Source organism: Pristiophorus japonicus, chromosome 22, assembly GCF_044704955.1.
Source record: "Pristiophorus japonicus isolate sPriJap1 chromosome 22, sPriJap1.hap1, whole genome shotgun sequence".
NCBI classification, from domain to species: domain Eukaryota; kingdom Metazoa; phylum Chordata; class Chondrichthyes; family Pristiophoridae; genus Pristiophorus; species Pristiophorus japonicus.
The window spans coordinates 43,370,232-43,386,963 of record NC_091998.1 but is presented as its reverse complement, the minus strand read 5'-3'; the positions used below and the strand labels follow the sequence as shown (position 1 = coordinate 43,386,963).

The 16,732-nt window shown below is 43.4% G+C and overlaps 1 protein-coding gene across 1 annotated transcript in view; it reads left to right on the top strand.

Moving 5' to 3' along the window:
- nudcd3 (NudC domain containing 3) overlaps nt 1–12,571 on the top strand; it is a 31,673-nt gene extending 19,102 nt beyond the window's left edge. The window contains exons 5-6 of the mRNA XM_070865433.1: nt 5,452–5,640; nt 12,055–12,571. Of these exons, the coding sequence (XP_070721534.1) occupies nt 5,452–5,640; nt 12,055–12,165 (300 nt within the window). The 3' untranslated portion in view covers nt 12,166–12,571. The remainder of the gene's footprint in view (nt 1–5,451; nt 5,641–12,054) is intronic.
- Nucleotides 12,572–16,732: the final 4,161 nt, after the last annotated feature.

Here is a 16,732-nt window from a genome sequence, read left to right as displayed (position 1 = left end):
ATTTGGTAGATGGAGTATAACGTGGGAAAATGTGAGGTTATCCACTTTGGCAGAAAAAATAGAAAGGCAAATTACAATTTAAATGGAGAAAAATTGCGAAGTGTTGCAGTGCAGAGGGACCTGGGGCTCCGTGTGCATGAAACACAAAATGTTAGTATGCAGGGACAGCAAATGATCAGGAAAGCAAATGGAATGTTGGCCTTAATTGCAAGGGGTATAGAGTATAAAAGCAGAGAATTCCTGCTACAACTGTACAGGGTATTGATAAGGCCACACCTGGAGTACTGCGTACAGTTTTGGTCTCCGTATTTAAGGAAGGATATACTTGCATTGGAGGCTGTTCAGAGAAGGTTCACTAGGTTGATTCCTGAGATGAGGGGGTTGATTTATGAAAATAGGTTGGGCCTTTACACATTGGAGTTCAGAAGACTGAGAGGTGATCTGATCAAAACATGTAAGATAACGAGGGGGCTCGACAAGGTAGATGCAAAGAGGATATTTCCACTCATAGGGGAAACTAAAACTAGGGGAACATAGTTTTAAATGGGCAGCCCCTTATTCTGAGACTGAGATGAGGAATTTCTTCTCTGAGGGTTGTAACTCTGTGGAATTCTCTGCCCCAGAGAACTGTGGAGAGGCTAGGTCATTGAATATATTTAAGGTGGAGATAATCGCTCAAAAATCTGCCTAAGGGAGTAAAGAGTTATGGGGAGCGGGCAGGGAAGTGGAGCTGAGCCCATGATCAGATCGCCCATGATCAGATCAGCCATGATCTTGTTGAATGGCAGTTCGATGGGCCGGATGGCCTACTCCTGCTCCTATTTCTTATGTTCTTAAAAGTACTTAATTGGCTGTAAAGTGCTTTGAGACATCCGGTGGTTGTGAAATGCGCTGTAGAAATCCAAGTCTTTTATGTCTCAGCCGACAGAATGGCTCTGATTGGCAATTAAGCATGTTAGGCATCTCTCGTGCTGACCTGCGCAGCCTGTCCTCCCACGCTGCTGGTTGCATGACTGTGACTTCAGAGACTTGAGCTAATTTTCAAAATATGAATCAATTCACTTTTCAGTTGTCAAAAATTATTACTTGAGTTTCAAACGGAATATATTCTAAATGAAAGCAGTTAATGAATAGAGAAGGGGCTGATTGCACAAATGCATCTTACAAGCTGGTAAGTTGTTCTCTTGGTGGTAGAGCAGATAGTGACTCTCTGGCTGCTTGGCGGCTGGAATTTTCCAACCCAGGCATCTGAATGAAGGGAATGCAACGAAGGTCCACCAGACTGATTCCAAGGATGTGGGCGATTGTCCTATGAGGAAAGATTGAGGAGACCAGGATTGAGAGGAAGGAGAGGTGATCTCATTGAAACATATATCAAATTTTTACAGGACTTAACAGGGTAGATGCTGAGAGGATGCTTCCCCGGGCTGGAGAGTCTCGAACTTGGGGTCACTGTCTTGGAAATAAGGGGTCGGCCATTTAGGACTGAGATGAGGAGAAATTTCTTCACTGAGGGTGCTGAATCGTTGGAATTCTCTACCCCAGAGGGCAGTGGGCACTCAGTTGTTATATATTCAAGTCTGTGATTGCTAGTTTTTTTGGATTTTAAGGGAATCAAGGGATATGGAGTTGAGGTCAAAGATTAGTCTTGATCTTATTGAATGGCAGAGCAGGCTCGAACAGCCTACTCCTTCTCCTATTGCTTATGTTATAAATTTGGACATGGCAGCATCACTGGGATGTCCCTTTTCTGTTCACCTCTTCGCTGTATTTTTGCTGTCTTATGACGGCCTTGATTTTTATGATATGTAACAGCATTGTTTTTACCTGTAGATCATTTTTCCACCACATATTATGCCCAATGGTGAAATGAGATTTGTGAGTTGCTGTGAGGCACTATTATTACACAAAGCAGTCTGCTCTAAAAGCCACCTGCGTGGAAAATATATCGGCTTGCGAAAGCCACAAAACCCCAAACATAACAGGTTTCCCACTCACTGATATTTCGTGATATCAAGACGTGTCTGGCTGCTGCAGACATCGGCTGTATCTCTCTGAGGAAACCTTAATATCACTTCTTTTAAATCAGTCACAGAGAATTATCTTTCATTGTAACGTCTTTTTCCTTTCCTGCCTTAAGTGCTCCTTTCTGTTGCTGAGTCCTTGAGTTCTGACGGCAACCTCATTGAATGAGACAGAGTCTGATGATGAAGGGCTGAACTAACGTGCCCAGTTGAAACGGTGCTATCCCCGGTTAATGATTAGATCGGTCCAGCTAGGTCCCTTGGCAGTGATGTCCAAATGTGCGAATCAAGAAAACATTTATTGAAAAAAACCATTTTATTTAATTTAGTATTTTTTTTAATTCTGCTATTGTCACCGAGTTTTCCAAAATGAGAAAAAAAAATTCCCTTCCTATGTCACTTTGTTGCAAGTATCGTTCTTCAGTCAGGGATGTTGGGGGGGGAGCGGGTGTTGCTCTGAGGTGATGCTATAAATCGCCAGTCAAGATTTGTGCAAGAGAGGTTTGGGGTTTCAATTTCATCTTATCATTTCACACTAATGCTAAATGTATCTCCTGTAAATCCAGAGTTAGGTTTGCATTTTCACAGTGAAAAAAATAAAGACTTGCATTTATATAGCGCCTTTTGTGACCACCGGACATCTCAAAACCACTTTAAAACCAATTAAGTACTTTTGGAGTGTAGTCACTGTTGTAATGTGGGAAACTGAGGAATAATGTTCCATTTACGGGCCAGCACAAAGGACTCCCAAGCACCACCAGTGCATCTCACAAAATCACGGGCCAACCGCCTTAAATTTCCTGTCTGTGATTTCAGTGGACACAAGCAAACACCTGGGCTGTTCATGGGCAAAGGGAGAGGTCCCTTGCTTATAACTGGGGATGCAATGCAGAACCACTTCACCTGGCTCCGGAGGTGTAGTGCAAATGCACCAGAAGAGGATCACCACTGGGATCAAGACTGCTCCCATGTCAAATGTTGTCAAGAATGGCTGCAATGAACAGAATGGTCTAATCTGCCTGCAAGGAGTCTTCAGAGTTTGGAACAATTCTATTCAAACCCAACTTAATAATTTGAAGCTGAAGATCTCCATCACTTTCCACTGTATGTTCCAAGTTGCATAACCTCCTACGAGAGGACTGGATGACTTGCACCCAGCTCTCTGGTTGATTCATTTTATTTTTCCAAGAACATAAGAATTAGGGGCAGGAGTAGGCCATACGGCCTCACGAGCCTGCTCCGCCATTCAATATCATGGCTGATCCTTGAACTCAACTCCATCTTCTCCTTGATTCCCAAAAGAATCCAAAAATCTATCTCTCTCTGCCTTGAATATATTCAATGACTCAGCATCCACAGCCCTTTGGTGCAGAGAATTCCAACGATTCACAACCCTCAGTGAAGAAATTCCTCCTCATCTCCGTCTTAAAAGGCAGACTCCTTATCTTGAGACTATGCCCCCTTTGTTCTAAAATCTCCAGCCAGGGGAAACAATCTCTCAGCAATTATCCTGTCCATCCCCCTCCGAATCTTGCGTATTTTAATGAGATCTGTGCACGTGATTTATTTGGGAATTTTTTGAGAAAATAAATGGTTCAGTTTATACATTTATTTTGAGTTTTTTTTTAATCTCGCTCATAATCCCTACCTCCAAAGATATATTGCATTAATTTTGGCCACAGAAAGAATCTCCGACTGAAGATCCAATTAAACATTTATGCACATAAACGCAGTCGCTCCCAGCAAGAAATGTACAATACTCTTGGACTGGCAGAATGTATCTTCAGAAGGACTGGACAGCAAAGCTGTGAGTGAAGAAAAATATTTCTGGTACAGTTCAAGCTCCGGGGGTGGGGGGGGGGGAGGCTTAATGACCTTCTCCTGTTCCTATTTACCATTGAACATAGCTGCAGGAGGGTTCCAACAGGGCTTTTAAAAAATTTATTGTTCCTGGGATGTGGGCGTCACTGGCAAGGCCGACATTTATTGCCCATCCCTAATTGCCCCTTGAGAAGGTGGTGGTGAGCCGCCGCCTTGAACCGCTGCAGTCCTTGACAGGGTTCAGAGGTACAGAAGTGGAGTCAAAATCCCCATAGCATGTAACCTTTTCGAGTCACTTGATGCTTAAATGCTGGGGTTTGTTAATGTTGAGATCTTCTTTATGACATTTAAGTTTATTGCACTAAATGGTATTAAATTCCCCCCACAGACTTACAAAAATATAGAACTTGCTGCAAATAACAGGAGTCTATCACTGTAACATAAGAAATAGGAGCAGGGGTAAGGCCACTCGGCCCCTCGAGCCTGCCCTGCCATTCAATAAGATCATGGCTGACTTTCTACCTCAACTCCTATCTTTCCGCACTATTGCCATGGCAATTGATTGAGTCAACAAAATGCATCCCTTAACAGTCAATATTATTCATTTTCCTTCCCTTTTTTTTTTAAATGTGTGGGAAAGAGGAAATATTGGACAAAGAGAATCCTTGTACTGCTCAGAGTTCAGCCTGGGTATATTAATCTTGTCTGTGGAGAATGTTTCAAGCTGGTCCCATCATCCCATCATCCTTGCAATATGGACCTGAAGCCACCAATGCCCGTTTTGTACATTTCCCAGTCATGCAAACTATTGCATTCCGAGATGTTCTTTCTGTGGAAATAAAGGACTGTATTGTGCTTTGAGCTGTATCTTTCCCAATTTTTTTTAACAAGTCAGTGTATGCATATGGATATAGTATCAGCTGTGGCTCAGTGGGTACACGCTCTCCTCTGAGCCAGAAGGTTGTGGGTTCAAGTCCCAGTCCAAGGACTGGAGCACAAAATTTTAAAAATCTAGGCTGGACACTCCAGTGCACTGCCGAGGGAGTGTTGCACTGTCGGAGGTACCGTCTTTCTGATGATTAAATCGAGGCCCTGTCTGCTCTCTCAAGTGGATGTAAAATATCCCATGGCACTATTTTGAAGAAGAGCAGGGGAGTTCTCCCCGCTGTCCTGGGCCAATGTTTATCCCTCAAATCAACATAACAAAAAAATAGATGATCTGGTCATTATCACATTGCTGTTTGCGGGAGCTTGCTGTGCGCAAATTGGTGGCCCTTTCCCTACATCACAACAGTGACTACATTTCATTGGCTATAAAGCACTTTGAGACGTCCGGTGGTTGTGTAAGGCACTATATAAATCGAAGTTTTTTTTAATGGATATAGTATTCCCAAGAGATGCTATGAGGTTTTTGTTTAAATGGCCCCTAATAAATACATTCCAAGTGGAGGAAGTGCATGGAAGCTGTTCCATTCCATTGGATGCTGTTTTTCTTGTTTGTCCCTGCCCACTCACTTTCCAACCATGTCGGGCATTTGCACCCTCTGCTCCCAGTGTTCAGTTTTGCAAAGGAAATAACTTTTTAAATAATTTGTTTTTCTAACAGATTAACCTGAATAAAAATGGGGAATACTGGTGGAATGCAATTCTAGAAGGCGAAGAGACTATAGACATAGACAGAATAAACAAAGAGCGCTCGATGGCGACGGTGGACGAGGAGGAACATGCAGTGCTGGACAGGCTAACGTTTGATTATCATCAGAAAATGCAGGGCAAACCACAGAGCCACGAAACGGTAAGAACGTGATCAGGAGTGGGGTGCAAGTTGCTAATCCCTGACCACCTATCTAGTTGTATATTAATGACCTTCAGCATTACCCATGCTTCTTGTCCACAGGCCTTCATTCTAGTAACCCCTTGAATATCAACATTTGTCACGGAAAGCCCCCCATAAGGAACATGTCAACATTTTAGAGTCATGGTTTGTTAAGCAATTAGTGGAATCACTCAACATTTTGAGGGGGAAAAAATCTTGGTCTCCCATTTTTTTCTTAGGTAACTGAAATTTCTAATGTGCAAAATAAGTTTTAAAATAACTTTTTAAAAAAATCGTTATTTCACATAAATCTTATGAATTTTATTGTCCTTTAATGCCTTAATTAAAAAAAAAAAATTTTAATCCCTTGAAGGTGTTGCTTGTCCCAAATGCCTGGACTTGGCCTTTATATTTTTGCTCAGAGCTGTGACACTGCTACCTAAAGGCAGGCCCCCGATAGTTTGACCACCTGCAGTGTGCATCAGTAGCATTTAAGCTAGCTTCTATCTCCGCCTTTGACAAAATCTCTCTCAAAATTATTTGAAGCGAAGCTCGAGGACCAATTTCAAAAGCTTTATTGAGGTAAAACGTATTGTGTGTTCTAAAACAGAGGGGTTGTGTGCATATGAAAGAGAGTCAGACAGGCAAGAGAAAAAAAATACCTGTTGTAGTTTTAGTTGGTGCTTAATAATGGTGCTAAAACCTTCAGAAAGCATTTTTTGCTGAGAGATACACAGTGACTTTCTACATCCTAATTTGAGTGTTTTTTTAAATATCCAAGTACTATTTTGAAAGCAAACAGCCTCCAAGTATCACTGTGTTTGGCTGATGGTTTCAGAGAGTTACTCTTCTAATTGCCGACATCGGTGAGATTAAGACATACAGACAGACGCAGGTATGTTCTTTCAGGGACTAATTGCAACATAATCAAATTTCACATTTGCAGCACACCTGCAGAGAACAATCACTTAAAGTGACTTAAACAGAGGCCATCCTATACATTTCCCAGAAAATGATATTTGGTGCGGAGAAAGTTAAAAGATGGCGGGGAGGTGGGAGGAGGAGGAGGAGGAGGACAGTGAAGGGTTAACTATTGTGACAGAAGTTAAATTGAATAATCATTTGATGACTGGGGAATCCTTTAAGTATAGCATGGACCTAAATAAAAGTGTTTTACAGTAAAATCCAACCTGTTAAATGAAACTTAGTAAATGACTTAATTGTTTAAATGTCTATGCAAAAAAAAAGGACCAAGCTGATAGAATGCCTTCATTTTCTCTAAGACTACTTTGGTTTAGCGTGAGGATTACGAGAATTGCGATTGTGTGTTATGTCAACGGGAAATGCGGGCATCACTGCACAAAGTTTCAGTGTTAGATAATCAAGTGGCCCATTATAAAAGAGTCTTTGACATGATTGTAACTCGAGTTCCACATTATGATAAACTTGAGAGTGCTTTTTGAAGATAAAAATGTCAACGTTTTTATTTAAATAAATTTCCCCCCACCTTGTAACTTTCGCCCTCTTTAAGGCCTCCCCGTTTCATGGACCATTATCTGGAGAAACAACCTGTGTTGTGGACTGTCACTCTGTCGGCTTTCAGTCTGTATGGGGATCCTGTATTTTATAATATAGCTGGCAGGGGAAACCTGTGCACTTCTGCTGATCGTTGAGGTCAGGTTCTCGGGACCAAGCCCACACTGGCACAGGGTAACCTTGAAGGAAAATACAGTTTAAAATCTTTTCTTCCTGTGGCCAGCCCTGCCCTGTTGGTGTAAGTAGTCCGTCACAGACCGATTACCTGGTGACCGATTGACGACTGTGTTTTGTCCGCGTGTTGAAATCTTGAAGCCATTGTACAAAAACTCTGTGGGCTGCTGCAATGTTGAGAGAAAGAGAGAGAGAGAGATCCAGAGCGAGCAAAGAAATGGGATGGGGAAGAGGGCAAAAAAGGAGAGAGTCAGAAAAGGAGCAGTAAAGCAAAAGAGTGGAAGGAATAAATGAGAAAAATGCAGTTCAGGGCAGAATGAGACATTTAAAAAAACAAACCTGCTGGCAAACATCAGGATTTTTATGGAATAAGAATTTTCTATATTATGTTACACTTGAATGGACCAGAATATAGCTACCACTACTTGTGTAGTTTGTGAACTAGTGCCCCAACGGAGATGGTCTTGAACTGGAGGTGTGCAGGAGTGGTGCCCGGTGAATTTCCCCTCCCCCCTAGCTCCCATAATTGTTTATGAAAAGTTTCATCCTTTAATCATGACTTTTCCCCTGGGCCAATCAGCTTGGCCAAATGCATATTCCGTTCAAGCAGAGAACCAGCTCACGTGAATCTGGAATTTTGGACTCTCCAGTGAAAACTGGGATAAGAATTGGTTTGTGTCCCTCCCGTACACACACTGCTGGTATTCTGAAGAAGACGCTCCTTAAAACCTATCACTTTGACTAAGCCTTTGGTCATCTGTCCTAATGTCTCTTTCTTGGGCTCGGTGTCAATTTTTGTCTGATAACGTTCCTGTGAAACGTCCTTGGACATTTTACTACGCTAAAAGCGCAAGTTGTTAATTCCAGTGCTGTCTTGCCTCGTTTGGCCATGTGCTTGATTCTCAGTCAAGAGGTTGCGGGTCATTAAATTGAATCCAAACTCTAAGCTGGCATTCTAGTGCAGTACCAAAGGAGTATTGCATGGTTAACAACATTGAGCAAGACCCACTTGCTTTTTTTTTGTGGTTCAGGTACATGTTTTATATTCCATGGCACTATTTAAAGACAAGTAGGGTGTTCTTGTGTCTTCACCAACACCACTAATGAGCCAACAGCAGATAAAATTGCTGTTTGTGTTATTTTGCTTTGGATGATTGCGACATTTGCCTATGTAACAGCAATTACTGCACTTAAAAAAAAATAATAATAATTTTTTAAATTAATTCTGATTTTTAAAAATTCATTTATGGGATGTGGTCGCTGCTGGCAATGCCAGCGTTTATTGCCCGTCCCTAGTTACCCTCGAGAAGGTGGTGGTGAGCCGCCACCTTGAACCGCTGCAGTCCGTGTGGTGAAGGTACTGTCTGTAGACGGTGGATGCTGAGAGGTTGTTTCCCCGGGCTAGAACTAAGGGGATTAGTCTCAGGGTAAGGAGTCGGCCATTTAAGACTGAGATGAGGAGAAATTTCTTCATCCTCGGAATTCTCTATCCAAGAGGGCTGTGGATGCTGAATCATTGAGTATATCCAGCAACCACAACAACTTGTATTTATATAGCGCCTGTAATGTAGTAAAACGTCCCAAGGCTGAGAGAGAGAGATTTTTGGACTCTAGGGGAATTGAGGAATATGGAGATCAGTCGGAAAAGTGTTGAGGTCAGTCATGACCTCATTGAATGGCGGAACAGGCTTGAGGAGCAGTATAATCTACTCCTGCTCCTAATTCTTTTGTTCTTATGATGAGGCTTTCTTTTACCAACCAGTGATTCCAAAATGTTTCTTCACTTTCATTATTTTGATTACAAGACAAGGGTCTGCTTGTGTGACCCCCCCCCCCCCCACCCCCCCCTGCTCCAATGCTGTATCATTCAATTCATTTCCCAACAGCAGTGGGATTAGGCTCGTGTGGAGCCGAATAGCCTGTCTCTGTGCTGCACGTTCCACGCAAGCTTCGTTCCCTTGTCCTTAAGTCACTTTACCTGCAAATTCTATTAGTTTTTTTTCTCATAGTGTGACTGACGTTGCTCATTGGCATGTGTTTTGCTGCACCACAAGTGGGCCAGAATCCTGCAGTGAATTGTAGCTACCACACAATGATGCTATTGACAAAGCATTTAGCTGTAGGTAAATGTTCTGCAGGAGACATGTCCTAATTACATCTAAATATAGATTTGTGCTGATGGCAGAATGAAATGGCAGCCAAATCAGTTTGGATCATTAAAGACCATTTTAAGGAATGCTTATGTGACCGGTTTTTCTTGCTGTCGACTCCGGGTAAAATCAAACCAGTTTGGCTGCTTTCCCTTCTGTCTAAAAAGTGGGCCGAAGATGCTGGGTTTTAGTTGGGTCTCGCTTGCTCTTTCCCTTCCCCCGTCCCCTTAATCCAGTTCACAGACCAATCTGCAGTTGTACAGGGCCTTCGTGAGACCTCACCTGGAATGTTGTGTTCAGTTTTGGTCTCCTAATCTGAGGAAGGACGTTCTTGCTATTGAGGGAGTGCAGCGAAGGTTCACCAGACTGATTCCCGGGATGGCAGGACTGACATATGAGGAGAGACTGGATCGACTGGGCCTGTATTCACTGGAGTTTAGAAGGATGAGAGGGGAACTCATAGAATCTTATAAAATTCTGACGGGACTGGACAGGTTAGATGCAGGAAGAATGCTCCCGATGTTGGGGAAGTCCAGAACCGGTGGGGGGACATTGTCTAAGGATAAGAGGTAAGCCATTTAGGACTGAGATGAGGAGAAACTTCTTCACTCAGAGTTGTGAACCTGTGGAATTCTCTACCTCAGAGAGTTGTTGCTGATAGTTCATTGGATATATTCAAGAGGGAGTTGGATATGGCCCTTACGGCTAAAGGGATCAAGGGGTATGGAGAGAAAGAAGGAAAGGGGTACTGAGTGAATGATCAGCCATGATCTTATTGAATGGTGGTGCAGGCTCAAAGGGCCGAATGGCCTACTCCTGCACCTATTTTCTATGTTTCTATGTAATCTTTATCAAAGCTGTTATGAAATTCAAACTTTAACTTGTACACACTTAAGTGTTGGTGACAAAAGGCAGCTACTGATGGTGGGTAACCACCGCCTGGTGGAATCATTCTAAAAAGTAGTGGATGGAACACTAATTGACCAGGGAATGGAGGGCCATGGATGTGATTAAATAGATTCTGGGTGTGGATGTAAATGACAGGGCTAGTATGTTGCTACGTTGGTTGTACATGTTAAGTTAAGCATGGTTTTTGAGGGGCGCGGAGTGCTGTTTTATAGAATACTTAAATGTTTGGCACCCATACCTCCAAGGTCAGACACCCCACAGGATGGATGAAGTGAACCTTCTTCACTTGCTGCAATAATACGATTTTATCGAAACCTCAGAGCTCTCTCCTGCTCGGCCTCCATTTCCCACCCTACCTGAACCTGATGTCTCTCAGAATGAGAGTGCCAATTTAGCAACAACAACTTGTGTTTATATAGCGCCTTTAATGTCATAAAACATTCCAAGGCGCTTCACGGGAGTATTTTGACAAAAGATTTGACGCCAATCCACATAAGGAGAAATTAGGGCAGGCGACCAAAAACTTGGCCAAAAAGGTAGGTTTTAAGCAGCATCTTAAAGGAGGAACGAGATGTGGAGAGGTTTAGGCAGGGAATTCCAGGGCTTGGCAGCTGAAGGCAGGGACACCGATGGTGGAGTGATTATAATCGGGGATGCTCGAGGACAGAATTAGAGGAGCGCAGATATCCACTGTTCTACCTTCTCCCAATCGTTCCTGCTACCTTTCACTCTCTTTTATTACAACTGTAAATGTACAGACGATTGTTTCATCTGGCAGTATTTACCTTGCATTCCTGAGCACACATCCATGCAGCAACTCGTGTATGTGGCTTACGTTGTTGCAAACTGTGACAAATGGCAGATTCAGAGAGACCTAGATGTCCTTGGAACTGTACACAAATTATTGAAAGTTAACATGCAGGTACAGTGAGCAATTAAGAAAGCAAACAAATGGTATGCTGGCCTTTATTATGAGGTTTTGAATATAAGAGTAAAGACGTCTTACTGCAATTATACAGGGCCCTGGTGAGACCGCATCTGGAGTATTGTGTACAGTTTTGGTCTCCTTACCGAAGGAAGGATATACTTGCCATTGAGGGAGTGCAACGAAGGTTCACCAGACTGATTCCTGGGATGGGGGGATTGTCCTATGAGGAAAGATTGAGTAGACTAGGCCTATATTCTCTAGAGTTTAGAAGAATGAGAGGTGATCTCATTGAAACATACAAAATTCTTACAGGGCTTGACCGGGTAGCTGCAGGGAGGATGTTTCCCCCGGGCTGGGGAGTCTAGAACCAGGGGTCACAGTCTCAGAATAAAGGGTCGGCCATTTTGGACTGAGATGAGGAGAAATTTCTTCACTCAGAGGGTGGTGTATCTTTGGAATTCTCTGCCCCATAGGGCTGTGGAGGCTCAGTCTTTGACATAGATTGATAGATTTTTGTATATTAAGGGAGTCGAGGGATACGGGGATAGCGCAGGAAAGTGGAGTTGAAGTCGATCAACAATGATCTTATTGAATGGCGGAGCAGGCTCGAGGGGCTGAATAGCCAACTCCTGTTCCTATTTCTTACGTTCTTATTTTCCTCACCTTTTCTTGAACTGTTTTTTGTTGACTTTCTAGAAAGTGCACGAGATGTTGAAGAAAGGCTGGGACGCTGAAGGTTCACCATTTAAAGGACAGATGTTTGACCCATCTCTGTTTAACATTTCTCCCGGAGCAGTGCAGTTCTAATTTCTCCTGCCAGTGCCAGCAGTCCGCAGAAAGCACGCACCTGACCCTCAACACCACCGAAGGTCAGCACAAATCATGGATTGCACTCTGCTCTCGAGTAACTAGAGACTTTCTCTGAGCTTCAAGTGAGGTCATTGCAAAGCAACGGTTGCCAAGTCTTTGTAGTAGACAAATGTATTTATTTCGTCATTTCTATTAATTTTTGCATATATTACATTTTCCCGAGAATTTATTTGCTGTCTCAAGGTGAATGACTTCTCCAAGTTTGTGGTTTTGAGTGCTTTCCTGTGAATAGTGAAAATAACGTGTTTGATACTATCCGTATCCTTTGCCTGAAAGAACTGATATTTATATTTTACTCATGGTTTTAAAATTAAACAATAAAAACATTTGTGGGTGAACATTACAGCTATCTAGTCCATCTTAATTTGGATGTGGTGTGAGTTAGAAGTGTTTTTTTATTTGGAAGGGATTTGCGACAGAAATGAAGCATTTGTGTCGAGTTTTGGCTGAGTGGAGAGATCTATTTAACCCAGTCACATCATATCAGGAGCTTAAATCCAGCTGCAGTTAAAACTGCGTCCCCAGCCTAATGCGATATGAATGTTATTGAGTTTTGTTCTGTTGTCTCTCAGCAGATTTTCTTGAGGGAGGGAGCAGGGTCGCAAGTTATTCAAGAACCATTCGTATAAAGGAGTTGGTTTGGAATAGCTCAAGACATTTAGCTCTGCAGTTGAAAAGTACAAAATAATATAACTATGTACAACAGAAAATAGTTTAGTATAGATACTACATTCATTTTTATATAGATATATGTGTGTGTGTAACTGTCATATATTCATTAAATTCTCTTGAGTTAGTCTAAAGGAGGTCTGAGGTTACAATGCTTCGGTGCTTTTCAAAGCCAGAAGGAAGTTCCAGGGGAGACACAGGATCGATCCAGCAGCTAACGCAATTTACAGAAACGTTTCCCACTTCTTATCCAAGGCTTGTTGTCAGAAAGTTAACTTGATTTCAGGACCAGCGAAAACACTCTGGACACTGTAGTAAGGTAAGACTTACTTAAGAGAGTAATTTGAAATAAGAAAAGCTGAACTATCTAGACCGAGAGGTGAAAAGGACAGAAAACACTAAGAGGTAGTGTATGTCAAGATGATAAAGGCGGGTAATATATATTTGTGCAGAAGAGCCTGCAGTAACCCAAGATTAACCAAAGTGTCAGCTGTGGCTCAGTGGGCAGCACTCTCTCCTCCGAGTCAAAAGGTTGTGGGTTTAAATCCCACTCCATGGGCCCAAGTTTCCACACGATAAAAAACAGGCGCCCCTCCGAGCTGGGCGCCCGTTTTTCGCGCCTAAAACGGCGCCTAAAAAAAAACTCGCGATTCTGGAGCGTTCTGCAGCTCCTTGTCTGTTTGGCGCGGCGTCCAGGGGGGCAGAGCCTACACTCGCGCCAGTTTTGTAAGTGGGAGGGGGTGGGTACTATTTAAATGAGCTTTTTTCCTGCCGGCAACGCTGCGCATGCGCGTTGGAGCGTTCACGCACGCGCAGCGTGAAAAAAACATTGGCACTCGGCCATTTTTGTAGTTCTTTGTAGCTGTTTAATTTTTGAACATTTTTTTAATAAAAGCACATTGCCATCAGCAATTGCAGCCTTCTCACTGTCTCCTCCCCCCCCCCCCCCGGGAAGAACGGGCGCCTCCTCTCTTCCCCCCCCCCCCCCCCCCGCGGGAAGATCGGCGCCTCCTCTTCCCCTCTTTCCCCGCCCGCGGGAAGAACAGGCGCCTCAGGCTGACTGCAGCATTCTCTGTGCCTGAAGCACTTTCACACAGGTAGGAAGATGGTTTATTTAATCTTTTCTATGCTTATAAATGTTTATTCAGGTTGGATTTATTTTTATAATATTTGTAGAAGTATAAATAAGGATTTATTGTAGAATTTAATGAGTTCCCCCCCCACCTCGTTCTGGACGCCTAATTTGTAACCTGCGCCTGATTTTTTAATGTGTAGAACAGATTTTTTCAGTTCTACAAAAATCTTCACTTGCTCCATTCTAAGTTAGTTTGGAGTACGTTTTCACTGTGGAAACTTTGAAATCAGGTGTCAGTGGCCGGACATGCCCCCTTTTGAAGAAAAAATTCTGTTCCAAAGTAGAACTGTTCTACCTGACTAGAACTGCAGAAAAAAAAATGTGGAGAATTGCGATTTCTAAGATAGTCCGTTCTCCACCAGTTGCTCCTAAAAATCAGGCGCAAATCATGTGGAAACTTGGGCCCAAAGACTTGAGCACTAATATCCAGCCTGACACTCCCAGTGCTGTACTGAGGGAGTGCTGCACTGTCGGAGGTGCCGTCTTTCAGGTGGAACATTAAAGCGAGGCCCCGTCTGCTCCCTCGGGTGGATGTAAAAGGCACTATTTCGAAGAGCGGGGCACTGCTGTCAGCTGTGAGGAGGTGGTGCTCCGATAATGCTGCATCTTGCAGGAGCACCACTCGATTTCACGGGGCTGCGAGACATGGGTTTGTAGGCGCGGTTCTCTCACTCCGCCACCTCAGCGGGTTCCCAGCTTACTTGTGTTTTACCAAATGGAGTCTGAGCTTTTGCACAGAGAGGGGCCGGGGAAGGGTGGGGTGGGGGGGGGGGGCGGTGGTGCGGTTGGCAGGAGGCTATCCAGCAAGCTGCTTTTTGTGGATGCTTCGGAATGCTTTCGATTGCCGATTCGGGCACTGGTGACCCAACAACAGCTTGCGGTTCAAGGAAGTTGTGGAAGGGAGAGAAGAAAAACACTCGGTGTTGGTATTTGTACAACAAAATAAGTGTTAGCGGGCAACTGAGCTAATTTCCCTCTGTGTGATCATCTCCATGGGTATCTCAACCATAAAATGGACGCGGGAGAGATTTCCCATCACCGCCAATTCTGTGGGCCTACCAACAAATTTGGAAGCAGCGCAAATGGATATCCAGGCTGGAGGAGCAACGGCAAACCAGTTCTGAGTTTCTCAGTACATGCTGGGGATCTGAAATAAAAACAGAAAATGCTGGAAATACTCAGCAGGTCAGGCAGCATCTGTGGAGAGAGGAACGGAGTTGACGTTTGAGGTCGTTGACCTTTCGTTAGAAGATTGACCTGAAGCGTTGACTGTTTCTCTCGCCCCAGCTGATGCCTGATCCAGCATTTCCTGCTTGTGTTTGAGTTTCTCAGTGCCCGTTTGCTTTGCAGTGCATGCTGGATATTGAGTCAGGTGCTAGGCGGCTGTGACCTCCGAGTACATGACACAAAATGTCCCGCCTGCATGGCCGAATAACCTGTGTATTCTATGTAGTCCAGGTGAGGAAATGGAAATACTGAGATCATAAAATCATAGAAAAATCACGACACAGAAAGAGGCCATTTGGTCCATCGTGTCCTTGCCAGTTGAAAAAGAGCTACCCAGCCTAATCCCACCTTCCAGCACTAGGTCCATAGCCCTGTAAATTACGGCTCTTTAATGCACATCCAAGTACTTTTTTAATGTGAGGATTTCTGCCTCTACCATCCTTTCAGGCAGTGAGTTCCAGACCCCTACCACCCTTTTTGGTGAAGGCATTTTTCCCCATCTCCTCTCTAATCCTTCTACCAACTATTTTAAATCTATGCCCCCTGGTTATTGACCCTTCTGCTAAGGTAAATAGGTCCTTCCTATCCACTCTATCTAGGCCCCTCATAATTTTATACACCTCAATTAAATCTCCCCTCAGCCGCCTCTGTTCCAAGGAAAACAGCACCAGTCTATCCAATCTTTCCTCATTGCTAACGTTTTCCAGTCCTGGCAACATCCTCGTAAATCTCCTCTGTACCCTCTCAAGTGCAATCACATCCTTAATGTAATGTAGTGACCAGAACTACACACAGTACTCTAGCTGTGGCCTAACTAGTGTTGTATACAGTTCTAACATAACTTTCCTGCTCTTATATTCTACACTGAGATACTGAGCAGCAGAGAAATCACAAGATTTAGTGAAGCTCATTTATTTCACTTTGGTTTATAAGGGAGGACCCTAAAAAATTGACCCAAATAGCTGAGCCAGATTGTCACCAACTTCAGAGTCAGTTGTCACTGTCTGTTGTTTTTCTACCAGTGCTTTTTAGTTTTATAGAACCTGTTCTCTTGCCAAAGTGAGCATCGGGCAGTTTCTGAAGGCGGCTAGAGAACAGGCTGCCAGCAGTTTGGCAGTTTTTATTCCTAATAATAATATTGATTTATGAAGCAATTTCAACTGTAAAGTGCAGTAAAAGCAGAAAAAGCCAGAAATAGTCAGCAGGTCAGGCAGCATCTGTGGAGAGAGAAACCGAGTTAATGTTTCAGGTCGATGACCTGTCGTCTGACCTGCTGAGTGTTTCCAGCATTTTCTGCTTTTACTTCAGATTTCCACTATCTGCAGTATTTTGCTTTTGCACTGTAAAGTGCAGCTTTGTTCTTGGTTATTGAACCCATGTGTGACCTGGGAGGCCTTTTGAGATGTTTTCTTTAGTGTTAGACATGTCTGGGATTCTTTCCAGAAATCTGACCCACTTTTTCTGACATTGCAC